At 44.5% G+C, this 14,751-nt stretch overlaps 1 protein-coding gene across 1 annotated transcript; it reads right to left on the reverse strand.

Annotated features, from left to right (window-relative positions):
* Positions 1-2,883: 2,883 nt before the first annotated feature.
* Positions 2,884-13,280, reverse strand: ODC1 (ornithine decarboxylase 1). Its single transcript, XM_063330472.1, has 11 exons — positions 13,026-13,280; positions 9,604-9,749; positions 9,261-9,434; positions 8,922-9,094; positions 8,501-8,635; positions 8,261-8,342; positions 7,838-7,921; positions 6,384-6,546; positions 6,182-6,294; positions 5,684-5,898; positions 2,884-3,367 (listed from the first exon to the last, which is right to left on the reverse strand). Exons 2-11 carry the CDS (start codon positions 9,703-9,705, stop codon positions 3,226-3,228), a joined length of 1,383 nt encoding a protein of 460 aa, XP_063186542.1. The 5' UTR covers positions 9,706-9,749; positions 13,026-13,280; the 3' UTR covers positions 2,884-3,225.
* Positions 13,281-14,751: the final 1,471 nt, after the last annotated feature.

The following is a 14,751-nucleotide window of genomic DNA, read 5'->3' on the forward strand; positions in this document are numbered from 1 at the left end:
ACCGGGGACATTAGGAGCAGGAACACCACAGTCCCTGCAAATGGGTCAGCAAAGCCCACAGTGAGACAGACACAGCGCCCTACGGAGCACGGATAGCAAGAAGCAAGCTGAAAGGCACAGGCTATTCTTGGCTCCAACTTTGATTATTTGTTGAGCTAATTATATAAGACAGACACGCCTGATCTCAATTTTTCTGGCATGCAGCTCCTCCCTCCTGGATGAGACAAGCTTGCTCCAGGGAGGAATAATTAAGATGCGCACTTACAACAACTGGATTTAATCAATTAACATGGCGAAATAGAGCAAAACCTGTGACGGCCCAAGACTTGGGGAAGGGAGATCAAACTAAACCATGAGGGCTCACTGCTCACTTTATTACATCTTTGCTGTCCTACTTGGGATATGTCCTATTAGGAAATGTACTGCCCTAGTTTGGATGGTAGGGAATCCACACAGTCACCATATGACTGATTTGTGTCACTTAGGGTATTTTAAAATCAATTAAAGAAGTGGAAATGGACCACTAAGATTCTGTGGAAGCCCGGAGCAGGGCAGCTGGGAGATGAAGGATAAATACTCAGTATCCCAAAGCCCAGAACATCTGCTCAGCATGATCCAACTTGATCATGTCTTGCTTAAAAACACACTACCATTACTGTAAAAATTTATTACTCCCACAAGTACTAAAGTCAGCTAGCAAAACCCATTGTTAATTTTGTTTTGGGTTTTGGTTTGTGTTTTTCTTTTTTTACACAGAAGACACTCAAGAAAATTAACAGTTCTTTTTAAGCACTTGATACTGTCCTTACACATGGCTTACAGAGCACCAGCTGAGGCTATGACACCTGCCATGGAAGAGGAAGGTAGAGAACTGAGGTTCAGCTACATCACTTTTGGGGAGCATCCTAAGTTCATGAAAATGCTTATTAGCATGTTGTCACTGTCCTTGCCTCCAGCAGAGAGAAACAGATGTTTTTGTTTTGTTTTTTCTTTGAGACAAAACCCAACGAAGTAACTAAAGCAACCAATTAAGTTAAATGTAGATCAAGAAACTAATTGCTGCCTGCCAAATTCATCTCAGGGAAACTTACTAATTAGTTTCCACAAGTGATTGCCTTGAAACTACCTGCTGGAGATGGTCTCCACTGGCTACAAGTAGAGGAAGCCAAATTGTGGCACTTGCCCACCAGGGCGAGAGAAGAGGCCCAGCACTAGCTGCTGGTGCAGGTATCACCTAAGGCCTCACTACAGCCATACACCCACCCGGCTCAGCCATCGCCAGCCTTCAGCCAGACAGGTTTAAAAGTAGCTGCATCTCCTTCAAGTAACTGCAGTCTTTCCAGGACTACTGTTTCTGCACACCCGTTAGGTTTTTTCCACAGTTCAAGGCAAGATTTAGATGTGAAATTGTTACAGTATTAACATTTGGTTACCATTCATGACTTTTGCTTTCATGCTAAGAATCTGTAAGTTTCCACAAGAATTTGGAGAAGCTAAAAAGGAAATCCTGGTTTAGACACAGGGAGTTTGAGATTAAGACTATTGCTCCACTATGCCAAACAGCTGGCTACTGTATGCATGAGAATAAAGGCAAGTGCTATTTCAGTCACAAGCCTGAAGCCAGGAGTGAAGCAAATAAGTAAATAAACAAATAAATCACTTGTGACTCTTCAAGAGAATGAGGAATAAGGTACTACCACTTCTGTTCACCCTACTAGTTCAGCTAGCTGGGAGCGTAGTCTCAGATGAAAGCACAGAACAAAGGTTAAACATTTTCTTTCAAGCAGCTGTGAGAGCAAACAGTTTTATTCCTCATCTTGCTAGAGCCCCTGTTTCTATTAGCAGTGCTACCCTTTGGATGACCCTTTAAACTTGAACACTTACTCTAAGTTAGCTTAAGCTTTACATGCTTATTCAATGAATTCAGGTTTTCCTCTTTACACATCAGGCATTTGCTAAGGGATGTCTGCAGTCCAGGACCTTCTGGCAAATGGAACAGATACAGACCTGGGACCAATTGGTATGTCAGAAATATTTTGCAATTTTAGTGCAGCAAGTGGCAGCAAACTAGCATGAGGTTCAGTAGAAGTCAGAATGCTCGACTCCAGCAAGCAGACTCACTAATTTCATCATCAGTGCACCCTCCATTAGCTTCTAGTATTTAGTACTTAGTGGCATCTATCACATTTAACCCAAAGTCAGGTAGCAAATACAGGGTGGCATGTATTTTCATTACATTACATTTTATTGCATGCACAAAGAATGTTGAGTCCCACCATTCACTTCATACTAAAGCTCTAGGCAGTAAGGGGCAGAGAGTAGTCATCACCTACTAGTCAGCCACATAGTTTCAGCTTCTTAAGTTTTCCCATGACATGTTTTAATCCTCACATGCATAACAAGCAGCTTGTCAGTGGCAGCCACGGAGCCTGTGCTGTATTCTAATGACTAGATGGGTTTTAAATAGCCATCAGTCCTGGCCACAGCAGTTATAGACCAACAGGAAAAAAAAATGGCACTGCACTGAACTTGGAATATGCAACTATGTTAAGCCCATGTTCCATGGTGAAAGACAAATCTGAATCCACAAGAATTTGCACAGTATTCCAGTTTACTGACTTATATGATTAGAAAGAGTCAAAGCTTTTTCTAATCATATATTAAGGAAAGACACAATTTAGTTTCCCTACCCATTAAGGGGTTCCTTCACTTCAGTAAGTTGGGAGGGTGAGGGTAGAGGAGATGGCAATTGTGTTATTCATGTATTAAGAAGCTCTTGGCTTGCAGTGTCTGGTCTGCCTTCATATATTCTACCTCCATATATGCTATAGGAGCCATCCATAGCAGATTAATTTTCTACAGATTAACTAGACACAGGACCAGTTATTTCAATATATTTTATTTTAAAACAGGTAGGTCACAAAACACTAAGCTTAGCCCATTCTGCCATACACAAGCTACAAATACTTGTTTGACAGTTGAGGGTCAGTCTTTAGTAGCATACATGAAAAGTGAATAAAAATCCATATAAAACAATATTCAAATAGTTTCCATAGGAACACAGATAATTGTGACCCATCTCCCTAGTCATTTTTGTTGCTTTTATGCCAAACCTAAACTTCAAAAAAAAAAAATCACTTAAAAATTCTAGCAAGAATTAAGTTAATAGTCCCCCAAATGCCCTAAATTCAATGACTAACCTTGCAGTTAATTACTAAATATTACCTATACATTAATACTAGCTGAAGCACAAGTTGCTGGATATTCAATTCCGCTTTCCCAGGCACAAGAGAGTGGCAGACTAGCAACATCCTGCTCCTCCACTTCGGCTAGGAACCCTTGCTCCTTGATCTGCTGCATTAGTTGCCTAGAAAGAAAACAAGAAAAGCAAAGCAACAGTCAAAAAATGTTTCACTACAATGTGTGATAAAGAAGGTAAACAAAGTACTTTTTTTTTTTTTACTGCCAGGGAGCATGAGATGAACTCTTTACTCATCATCTGCAATCCAGACAATATTACTGGCTAGACTTTAGGGCAAATGCCAATACCAAGCTGTTTTCACCATTTCTGAGTAGGATCTAGACCTGCAAAGATGCACCTACACACACGTAGCTACATCTGTATACCACAGGCTATACAGATTTAATCCCACTCCCTCACATTCCTGGGCAACTTGAATCAAGGAAAAGCATGGATGACAGACTAGGAACGTAAAGCAGCTGACCAGTGAGAACCACGCAATTCCTTCCATACTCAGACGGGAGCTGTACTGAAAGACAAGCTCAGAAGAACTTCAGTTGACTGAGTTTTTAGATTTTACTACATTGTCCTGGCTTCAGCTGAGAAAGAGTTAGTTTTCTGGCTAGTGATTGCTGTGAAAGGAATGTCAATAATGCATAGTTTTAGTTGTTGCTAAGCAATGTTTATGCTTTTCAATGACTCTTTTCAGCTTCCCATAGGAGCTGAGGAGTATAGACAGACCAACAGAATGGCCAATGGAACACTCCATACCATAGATGTCATGCTCAGTATATACATGAGGGTTGGCCAGGGGAACGGGGAGGGAAGTCTGTGATCGCTGCTCATGGCAGTGCCAAGTCACCAAACTGTGAGAATGACTTGTGTCATTATTATGATTGTTATTTTCCTTTTCCGTTATTGTTTCTCTCTTTACCTCAACCCACCAGTTGTTTTTTGGGTTTTTTTGTTTGTTTTTTTTTTTTTCTTTTTTTTTTTCCTTTCCCTCCTTTTCTTCTCCTTCTCCCTGCCATTCTAGGGGAAGAGGGAGAACTGCATGACTGGCTGCGACGTCCTGGCTGCCAGCTGGGGTTAGACCGCAACATACATGCAAGGCAAGAAATTGTGCTACTACATGGCTCCCTACATACTATTAGCTTTTACTTAGACATAAAGTCATCTTGCCCCTTATCTTAGTTATCTAGCCACAAGTTTAGTTGCACATCTTTATACATGCAGATTACAGTCCAACAAGCTTGTCCCTGTGCTAGAAAGATCTGCACCATAACTTCATTGATACACGCCCCCTCAGTTAAGGGCTAGATTGCATCACAGAATTTCCTTGCCAAACAGAAGAGGCAGGGAGTCACGCAGGGCTGAAGGAGGGCTGTAGACTTGGATGATGGTTATTGTCTGCATAGTTAAGCTCAGCATGCCTCAGACTAAGTATTACCTTTTAACAGAAACCCAGTGCTATAGTGAAAGAGCTAATTATTCTCCTGCAGAGCCATTTTTAGTTCAATTAGACACAAGTGTAGCGTCTTATGGGAAGCTTCCTCTTACTTTTATGGCAGGAAATCCCCTGAACTTAAGCATTTTCAGTAAATTTGAAAGCAACCCAACAGCAAAGTTAATCATGCTTTAGGGGAATACTGCTGCCCAAATGCTCTCTGCCAGACTTGCAGGCTTCAATACAGGGGTAAGGGCTTCCTCTTAAGAGAAAACACCACTTTTATAGAAGATGGAATAGTCTTCTCGCACTGTAATCTGTGTTGCACAGAAGACCATCCATGTTACTTTAAACTACTGTTTAAGGTGCAGTTTCACAGTACCCTTGCACTCAAGACGTAGTCCTGCTTTCTTTGCTTACCTGTTTAATAACTTCCCATGGAGATCTAGCACTCTGCACTGAGCAATGAGCCAGAGCTCAACCTAAACCAAGGAACAGCTCTCAAGTAAAGACAGATCATATTGTGAAGCAGCACTGTTAAACGTTCCTGTGTCCTGCACTCAGGATTTAGCAAGCTAATAGTGTAGAAGACTGTGTACTATTAGAACTGTGATTGACTGTCTCTAATTACTGGTCACAGAAGCTAACTGTAAAGAATCCGTAATGTTTCTTTCTATACATTGTGCAAGAATGAAAAACACCAGCTACAAGCCCAGGTTAACGAAAAGACTCCTAATATTACCCTTTTAAAAGCACCTCTCCTGGAAGCGAGTACATCAGGAAAAAAAAAGAATTGGTAGTGTTAGCATTGTTCTAAGCACACAGCAAAATGTGCCAGAGCCATTGCCTTTCTTCCACATCACAAGGAGATTTTACGAGAGCTATGGCACTAAAACTATGGCCCTGCTTGTTAAAGGACAAACAACTGACATGAGCTATTCACCACAGTCATCCGTATCAACAGCACTGATGGATCAAGATACTTAATTACTAACCATGCTGGTCTTGACATCACATAGTGTATTGTTGGCCTCTGGAATCCATTGAAAGTAGAAGCTGCTGCAACAGTATAGGCACCCATGTTTTCAAACAGGATCCAGTCACCAACTTGCAACTCTGGCATATTAAAACGCTCAACAATACGATCCAGGCCATCACATGTTGGTCCCCATATGCTGCAGGAATAGCAGCTGTCATCTGGTTTAGGCCGCTAAAGAAGAGAGTTGAGTATAATTAGTTTGACTACCAAAACAGAGCTTCCAGAAGTAATATAGTACTTAGTATAGCATTCCACTTCGCAGAGAAGAGGAAGAACTGCTTGCAGGTCCTTCTCTACCTTTGGCTTTGAATTAATCCCACTGCATGCTTCACAAGTCAAATGCCAAATTCTGGTGACATGAAGGGAGCAGTGAACTGAGAAGTGACTGCTGTGACTAGGACTCTCCTACATCCACGATACATGACTAGTATGTGATACTTGTGAATGACCATACCTTTTGCAGAACTGGTTTAACATGTGCGTGATCATACAAGATGCAGTTGAATGATCCATAGACTCCATCATTCACATAATACATAAGAGTTTTGTCATTTGCATCATCTTCGTCTGGAAGAAGATGAGATACCAGTAAGAGAACGCTTGGAAAGAAACACACAGTTGTCTAAGAAGTTAGGATTAAGTCTAGATTTACATACCATCAGAACCTGTTTGCTCCTTTAATACAATTTTTTTTGCAATAATGTTGACTGCCAGCGTGAAAGCTGATGCAACATAGTATCTTCCTGGCTCTGCAATAATATTTATTCCAGAATCGGAAGGAAAGTATTTATCCAGTGCTGGGTTGATTACACTTGTGATCTAAGAAAGAATCAGTTGCCAAGGTTAGAACTTTAGCAGTTACTCAGGTGCTATTTTAGAAGTCTGAAATAGAGTCAGACTTTCATGCTTACAATGATATACTGGTCAAGTGTGTAATAACAACTATCAGCGGATTGTAAACTCTATTGATTGCTTTTGCTTTATTTTACCATTCAGTTTTGTTTGCAATTAAGTTTGCACAAAGCAACAAAACCAGATGTCACTTGCAGCTTAAAAATTTAAGTGACCACACAGCTCATGTCTGAGTCTAAAGGAAATCACCCCTCCTAGACTCATTAAACAAGCATTAATGCCCTGCAAGTCCTCCCACTTCAATTTTAATTTCTAGTCCACTTGTAGTTCTGCTAATCATGCAATATCCCCCAGCTTATGTCATCCTAAAGAACTCATCTCGCAGGATCTTAACAATACAGAAGGCTTTGTCATCACCTTTGAAATTCAGCTGCTTCCACAGTTATTTCCAAGTTCTGAAGTTATCAGTGACTATTAAACTGCCTCCAGCCACAGCAGGACTGTGTTATGCCACGGAACCCAATGACAACCTCATGTAAGCCACTATGAGAAGCCAGCCTTCATTAAGAGGCATTACTATGAGAAAACATTAGCTCACATTATTAGCAGAAACTCACTTTATGTAACTTATTTGCTGTCTACCTTGTGTAAATATGTAATATCACCTAACCACGTCAAATGATGGTGGTTAAGTTTCAGTTAAATTTAATCACCTAACCACATTAGGTTAGACTGGCAGGTGCTCTGACAGCACTGCTCTACATGGAAGCCACCTTGTCCCTTCTGAAAGCAGAACTATTTCAGTGTGAAAGCAGTCTGGAGAACACTGATCAATTAAAAAATTATCCAAAGGCTAATTCTAAACCAGATTGCTGATCTAGTTTGCTGCCACACAGACAGAATGGGTTCAGGACTACCTTTTTACCCTATTTGGGAGCACTGCCCATCTAGATAGTCTGAAGTACAGCATCAACTGGAAGAAGTCTATGCCCGTAAGAATCAAGCCTGCAATTAAAACCTGCTTTACAAGTTTGGTATCTCTGCATGTTTAAGCAGTCATTTAGCTATGTATCTAATGGGTTCATCTAATTTTTAGTTTTCAGATTAATTCTTCTTTTCCTCTAAATTAAATGTCTTATCAAGCAGACAAATTTTCTTGCAAATGTGTCTGCACACAAATAGAAAAAGCAAGATTTTGTTTAATCCAGATCAACATTCAGAGACGCCACATCCTGTGAAGTTCTTAGCAAAGCTATACCTCTTCAAATTTCAGCTTGACATCTTCAGAGCCAGGGAAGCCACCACCAATATCAAGCAGATACATACTGAAGCCAAGTTCAGCCTAAAATTAGATTAATGGCAACACTGTCAAGAAAGCATTCTCAGTTTATCATTTTCACTTAAAAAGTAAGGTAAAGTCATTTCATTGATACTTGGAACGGAGCTAACTCATTGTGTTCAAGTAATAGTCACTTGAGTTTGAGCTGCTGATTTTGGAACACCTGTAATGAGTTTTGCAGACTCACAGAATCAGTCAAAGCAAGCCATCATGACCTCAAAAATTCCAACAACATGAAATTAGCAACTTAGCTAGTTTTTAACCCCATAACAGTTACACGCTCGATTCAGTTTTGCCACAACAGTTGAACAGTAGCTCCAGAGAAAGTAGAACTAGACTTACTCCCATATCAAACACACAGCGGGCATCAGAAATGGCTTGAACAAAGGTCTCTGGGTCTGTACATCCACTTCCAACATGGAAACTAGAATGAGACACAAATTATCAGTTGCTATTTGGCAAATTTGTCAAGAAGCTTATACAAAACTCAAGTCACCATATGCAAAGGCATCTCTATTATCAGGTAGACCACGTAAAAGAAATCTTATTTAGTATGACTGTATTTTCGTATTATCAACTCACCTAACTCCAATGATGGCAAGGTCAAGTTCTTTTGCACGCTCCAGAAGAAGCCTGCTAGTCTTTAGCGTAGCTCCAAACTTAACACTCAGACGACAAACTGCTTTGGAGTCATCAGTTGTAATGCGCAAGACTAACCTAGAAAGAGGAAAAAATTAGGGTTTTAGTTCCATTATGAAAGACATCATTGTAGGGCAGGTATGACCTTAGAATGAGACTGAGCTTAAACATATGAACTTTCCTGTCTGTCTCTTCTAATGTATAGTAAACTATAAGGATTAGATTTCACTGGTTAAAAGTAGGCTTATTTTCTCATAATTTTGCATCTCATCTTAACTAATGAAGAACAACTTTCAGATGATAGTAGATGTTTCCGTAACTTGGGAACCTAAGCAAGAATTATGTAACGATTAGCAAAACTTACTTGGCTTTTGGATGGGCCCTTGCAACTTTCATTAGTTCTACTTCACTATCAAATGTCATCATCTGTACACCACTGCTGGCAGCATGTTTGATTTGAGATACTTGTTTGCAGGGATTTGCATATATTATTCGCTCAGGAGATACACCAATGCTCTGTACCAGTTGTATTTCCGTCTGAAAAGAATAGATTACATTAATCATCCATCTAGAAACACCTTTCAGTAAACTAATCAGTACAACAAAAGCAACACTGCTTCACTATGCTTAATTTTATATGAACACATCTTGTGAAGCTGAACATGTACTAACACCACACACCAGAGCACAGTCAAGATCTTACCTTACTGGCGCAATCAAATCCTGCACCAAGAACGGCAAGCGTCTTCACTACAGCTTTGCTGTCGTTACATTTTACGGCATAGAAGGGTGTTACCCGAGGAAGGGCTTTATGCCAGCGCATGTGCTTCTTTACAATATCACCGAGGTCAGCAACGTAGAAGGCATCTTTATCATCCTAGAGCAAATACACATCTTACAGTTACAAACAACGGGTAACAGCATAAGCCTAGAGGTCAGCATTTGAGAAAGAGGTTGCCTTACAGAAGATTTGCAAAGACAACTTGTTCCATTAGTTTATAGACTGATAGTGTCGTGCAATGCAGTGATTTTTCTATCATACTTACAGAAGATGACACTTCATTTATTTTTTGGTCAAGGATATCCTTGGCAGTAAAGCCTTCGTCAAGGAAGGTGAATTCAAATTCTTCACTGCTGAAGTTACTCATGATTTCCGAGATTTCAGGTTTATGTGAAAGGATTTAAGTACAAACTGTTGATATAAAAAAAACACCCAAACCATTCATTACTTCATTTAAAGTCATACAATTTACATTCACTACTTTATTTAAATTCATACAGTCGTTATATGACCACTACATCATGATCATATAATTTACAATTACGTAATTCCTACAGTAATCACTAATAGCAGCACATAGATTAAGAATTTACACAGATGACAGATCAGATTTAATCAGAACCAAAGAGGCACTCCACAAAATAATCTTGCTAGCTTGAAGGCAAGTTCTCCTCTATTCAACAACTGTATGATGCACTCAACCTATTAAAAGAAAAAAAAACCAAAACAAATAAATACCATCAGACACTATTAGCCTAATTCCCTGAAAGTTTCTGCTGCCTTTTCCTTTACCTCCACATCAGAGCTGTCAATATTATGGCTGATGCCAGCCTTTTTAACAACTTTTAAGCACTGTCGTAGCTCACCAGTTTCTGGGAAGAGGGCTTACATGTTAGTACAGACAGAATCGGAGGATGTTACTGACTTCCAAGTAGTAACAACTCTCACTAGGTCAGTACCAGTTGGGTATCAGGATTCTCACTTCAGTTCAGACTATGCACAAGCCAGCCATGAAACCAGGGCTTTCCCTGAAGTTGCTCTGTTGGTGGTACAGAGCTTCCCTGTTCTACACATTACCTCCAAGCTACATGAAAAGAAAAACCTCCGCTGTCGGGAGTGGCAGATACACACTATAAGAGTGGTTCCTAACTGGGACCTGCAGACAAAGTCTTATCAGCGATCCCAATTAACCCGTTATAACAGGATTTTGCAGTAGTCCATAACAAATCTTCATTGCTAGCAGAAATCTACCAGCCAAGTAGAAAGTCCCTTGAGAACCAGAACTAAAGAGCAATAGCACACTCCTCTGCCATCCAAGACCTATGAAGTCCATGGCAAAGTGTATGGGTCATCCTTTTACTCGGTAATCCAAACAGAGAATAACGGTCTACTTCATTAAGCTGTTAACTCAAGCAGAAGTGTGTGCTACCTTTTAAAGACCTCAACATTGCAAGTGACTCACAGGGAAGATATGGCTTTGTGTAGCCAGGTCCAGCCCTCTTGCCTTCTCTCAGCACTTTTTACACTCAATCTGGTCACACAGATTCGGACTGAAGATTATGCAAACTCTAAAGTATTCACAAATCTTTAGTTACACCACTGTTCCCTCTGTTTTCAAAAAGGCTGTCTATAAACCATATGAAAAATAACTTATGTTTTATAGCTATTACAGATTAACAAGATTCTAACATCAACAGAATCATTCATTCCACACACTGCGTATACTTGAATCCATCAAACTTCATTAATTGAATGACTTTGAAAAGTCAGTGATTATACAACTACAGAGTTCAGAAACTGCCTGTGCCAAGAACTACTCCACATCTTTTGATCAATTCCCACTTATCAGAGACAAACCAGATTTAAGATTGAAGCTAGATTAAGCTTTAACTCTAATGAAATAAACCCCAACAATCCACCCAGCCTCATTCTCCCCCATCTCTCATTCACATGCAGTGTTATTTCTCCCAGAAACTGGATTAAAGTCTTCTCTTAAAAGCCTCTTTGCAAGGACCTTAAGAAACAGCAAATTAAACACTTCTCAGGAAGCTGTTTGTTATCAAAAAGAACCTGCATCTCATGGTAGGAGGATTTCAACAAGATGTTGCAGCTTTGCAGAAAGCAGTTCGGTGACTTCTAGCTGTGGTTAAGACAAGTGAACACCATCAGAAAGAATTCAGTTTATCCTCCCCCTCTGCAGAGAGCTGCATGAAAAGCACTTTTCCTATTGACCTCTAATAGGAGAATTACTTTTGCTGGTTACAGCAGACTTTGTTAAGAACTTCTTGCAAGATTTCCATCTTCACCTTACAGCACAATTTTTAGCTACAGTGGAATTACACAGCACATAAACAGCACATGATCACGTGGATGCAAACTGCAGCCTCCCAGGACATATTTCTATTTGGATTGTGGGCAAAGCATCTGCAGCTTCATTTGTGCTCATTTAGAAGTTGCCCTCCAGAACATTCCCTTATTCAGCAGCTGTATTTAGACACAGCTGAGTCAGGCCGCAGGCTCTGGTCTCAGATACCGACGCTGCAGCTAGAAGGGGCACCCGAGGCGCCCCTGACCCTGGAGTTAGCAGATCGCTGCTACGGGGAAGGGCACGGCCTGCTGCCCTGCTCTCACCACGGCCTTTCTCCCTGTAAATCACAGATTCATAGAATGGTTTGGGTTGGAAGGGACCTTAAAGACCATCTAGTTCCAACCCCCTGCCATGGGCAGGGACACCTCCCACTAGACCAGGCTGCTCAAAGCCCCATCCAGCCTGGCCTTGAACACTTCCAGGGATGGGGCATCCACAGCTTCCCTGGGCAACCTGCTCCAGTGCCTCACCACCCTTACAGTTAAGATTTTCTTCCTGATATCTGATTTAAATTTCCCGTTTCAGTTTAAAATCGTTACTTCTCGTCCTATCACTCCACTCCCTGGTAAAGAGCCCCTCCCCAGCTTTCCTGTAGGCCCCTTCAGGTACTGGAAGCGGCTATAAGGTCTCCCTGGAGCCTTCTCTTCTCCACATTGAACAACCCCAGCTCTCTCAGCCTGTCCTCATAGCAGAGGTGCTCCAGCCCTCTGATCATCTTCCATATGGTCCTGTATGGTATCCATATGGTCCCGCAGCCGAGTCGGCTCCCCGGGAGGGGGGCACGCCACGCTCCGCTTCCGATGCCGAAGCCTCCTGAGGCGGCAGCTCGGCTTGCCCTCGGGGACACCTCCACCACAGCCCGCCTCACCCTGCCGCTTAGCCCCCCAGACCCTCGGGGTGACCGGCGCCCCGCTGGCGAGAATGGCTCCCGCCTCAGGCCTGGGCCAGGCGGCTTGTGCTGCGAACAAGGCCGCCCCGCGGGCAAGCGCCCTGCCCCGGAGCCACGATCCTGCCCCGCACCTGCCTCTCCCCACCCCAGAACAGGCCGGCGGCCACGGCGGAGCCCTCCCTTCCCCAGCTCCGCCAACGCCTCCCCGGGCAGGCCGGCCTGACCCGTTCGCAGCCGCCCGGAGCCTGGGGATTCCCCGGGCGCGGAAGGAAGAAGGCAGGGAGGCCCCATGCCCGGCGGCAGGCGCCGGCGCCCAGCCCGGCCCGCTTGGCAGCGGCCCCGCAGACACGTGGCTCCGCACCGGGCCGGCTCTTACCCCCGGCCCCGTCCCTCCGCGGCCCAGCCCGGCGCTCCGCTCCCCTCCCCTCACCTCAGGCAGCGGCGGCAGGAATTGCTGTCAACCCTCGGCAGCCGGTCCCCTCGCTCCGAGCCGCCTCCTCCTGCGAGCCGGGCGCGCCGCGAGGAGCCGGAGGAGCGGAGCCGGCGGAGGGAGCGCGGCGACGGAGCAGACTGAGCACCGCGGCTGACAAAGCTCCGCCACCGCCGCGGCGCTCCTATATATAGTCCCGCCGGCGTCGCTATGGCAACGCACCAGCTCAAACCAGCCCCGATCGGCTGCGACCGGGCAGGGACTCGGGCCAGCCGCTATTGTGACGTCGGCGGAGAACACGCGCAGGGCGCGCCACACACCCCCTCTCTCCCCGCCTCCCTCCCGCCGCCCGCTCCTGCCCTGCGCTGAGCGCGTCGGGTCTCTGCAGCCGCTCCGCCGCGGCGCCCCGCGGGGCGGGTCCCCGTGTCCCCCCGCGTCCCCGTGGGGCCCACACGGCGCCAGAAGGTGTCCGGACCCCCCCGCCACAGCAGCCCTGCTGAAGGTGGGAAGGCGGCTGCGGGAGGCCGGGAGGGGGTCTCTGGCTGCAAGCGATGCTTCTGGCAGGTGCCGGAGGAAGGAAGCGCTGAGCCAGGGGACCCGGAGTGTCAAACCCGGAGTGCCACTTTGGAGGCATTTGTCCCCCTCAAAGCCACCTCGTCTGCCCGGCCCTCGCAGTCACTATGGTTCAGGTGTAGGCACTGGCTGCTCCCTCCATCCCTGCCCGCCGAGGGTGCCTCCCGTAACACTGACTGTCTAAACTGCTTTTGCTTTGACACCAGTCTCTCCTTCCACTGTAAGGTTGTTTTGTCTCCCCGTACTTCTTTAAAAATATAAGCTTTGGTGGAAGTTGTAAGCAGCTACAAATTCCACACTGCTTGCCGGAACAGGCACTTTCTGTCCCTCTCTTTAAAAAGTCCAAGTCGTACCCCATGGTAGATACAACCCCAAGGGGTGCGGGATCCTCTCATGGAGGTACGGAAAAGGCTGTGTCCACTGGCCTCAGAGGTCACGTCCTCCCACCTCTCCCACCAAGCCCAGCTGGAGATCCCACCATATTTCAGGCAGAAGTGGATCAATGGGATGTCCTTGTCCCCCCATCCCCGAGGCCCTGACCACGGGAGCTGGGCTGGTGGGAGGGGGGATGACCAAGGCTGGGGCTGCACAAGATTCCCTTGAAGGAGTAAAATAAAGGAAAACATCAAGATAAAGCAGATAAGAAACGAAACGCAAGTTGGGCCACAGCCAAAGGAAATGTCTGAGGACAGAGCTGGCTTTGGTTAAAGTAATTAAATGAAAGAAGGAACAAAAGCTCCTAAAAGATTTAAAAAATATATATTTAGCGTGTGTGTATGTGGCCGCACACACAGGCACAAACTGAGGAAGGTTTTCTATCTAACAGCAATCAGGCAGTGGGGAAAACAGTCCCAGCACGTAGTGTTCCCTCCACAGCTATCCCTGTCACTGGATGGGTGCTGCCCGTGCTGGGATAATCCATCAAAAACCCAGAGGAGTTTCACACCACCTCCCCTGCCAGCTAACGGGGCAAATAACGGGGCTCACAAGCCTCTAGATTTGGCTTCATGGGCAGCAGATACAACTTAGGTGCTGGAGAAGCAGGTGGAGAGGGAAGCGAAGGGCTGTGCCACCACCGCAGGAGGCAGCTGCTCGCTGAGCTGGCAGAAAAGCAAGCGCTGGGGCCGGGATGGGGACGGTGGCCATCTCCCGA

This window comes from Chroicocephalus ridibundus, chromosome 3 (assembly GCF_963924245.1).
Source record: "Chroicocephalus ridibundus chromosome 3, bChrRid1.1, whole genome shotgun sequence".
In the NCBI taxonomy this organism is placed as follows: domain Eukaryota; kingdom Metazoa; phylum Chordata; class Aves; order Charadriiformes; family Laridae; genus Chroicocephalus; species Chroicocephalus ridibundus.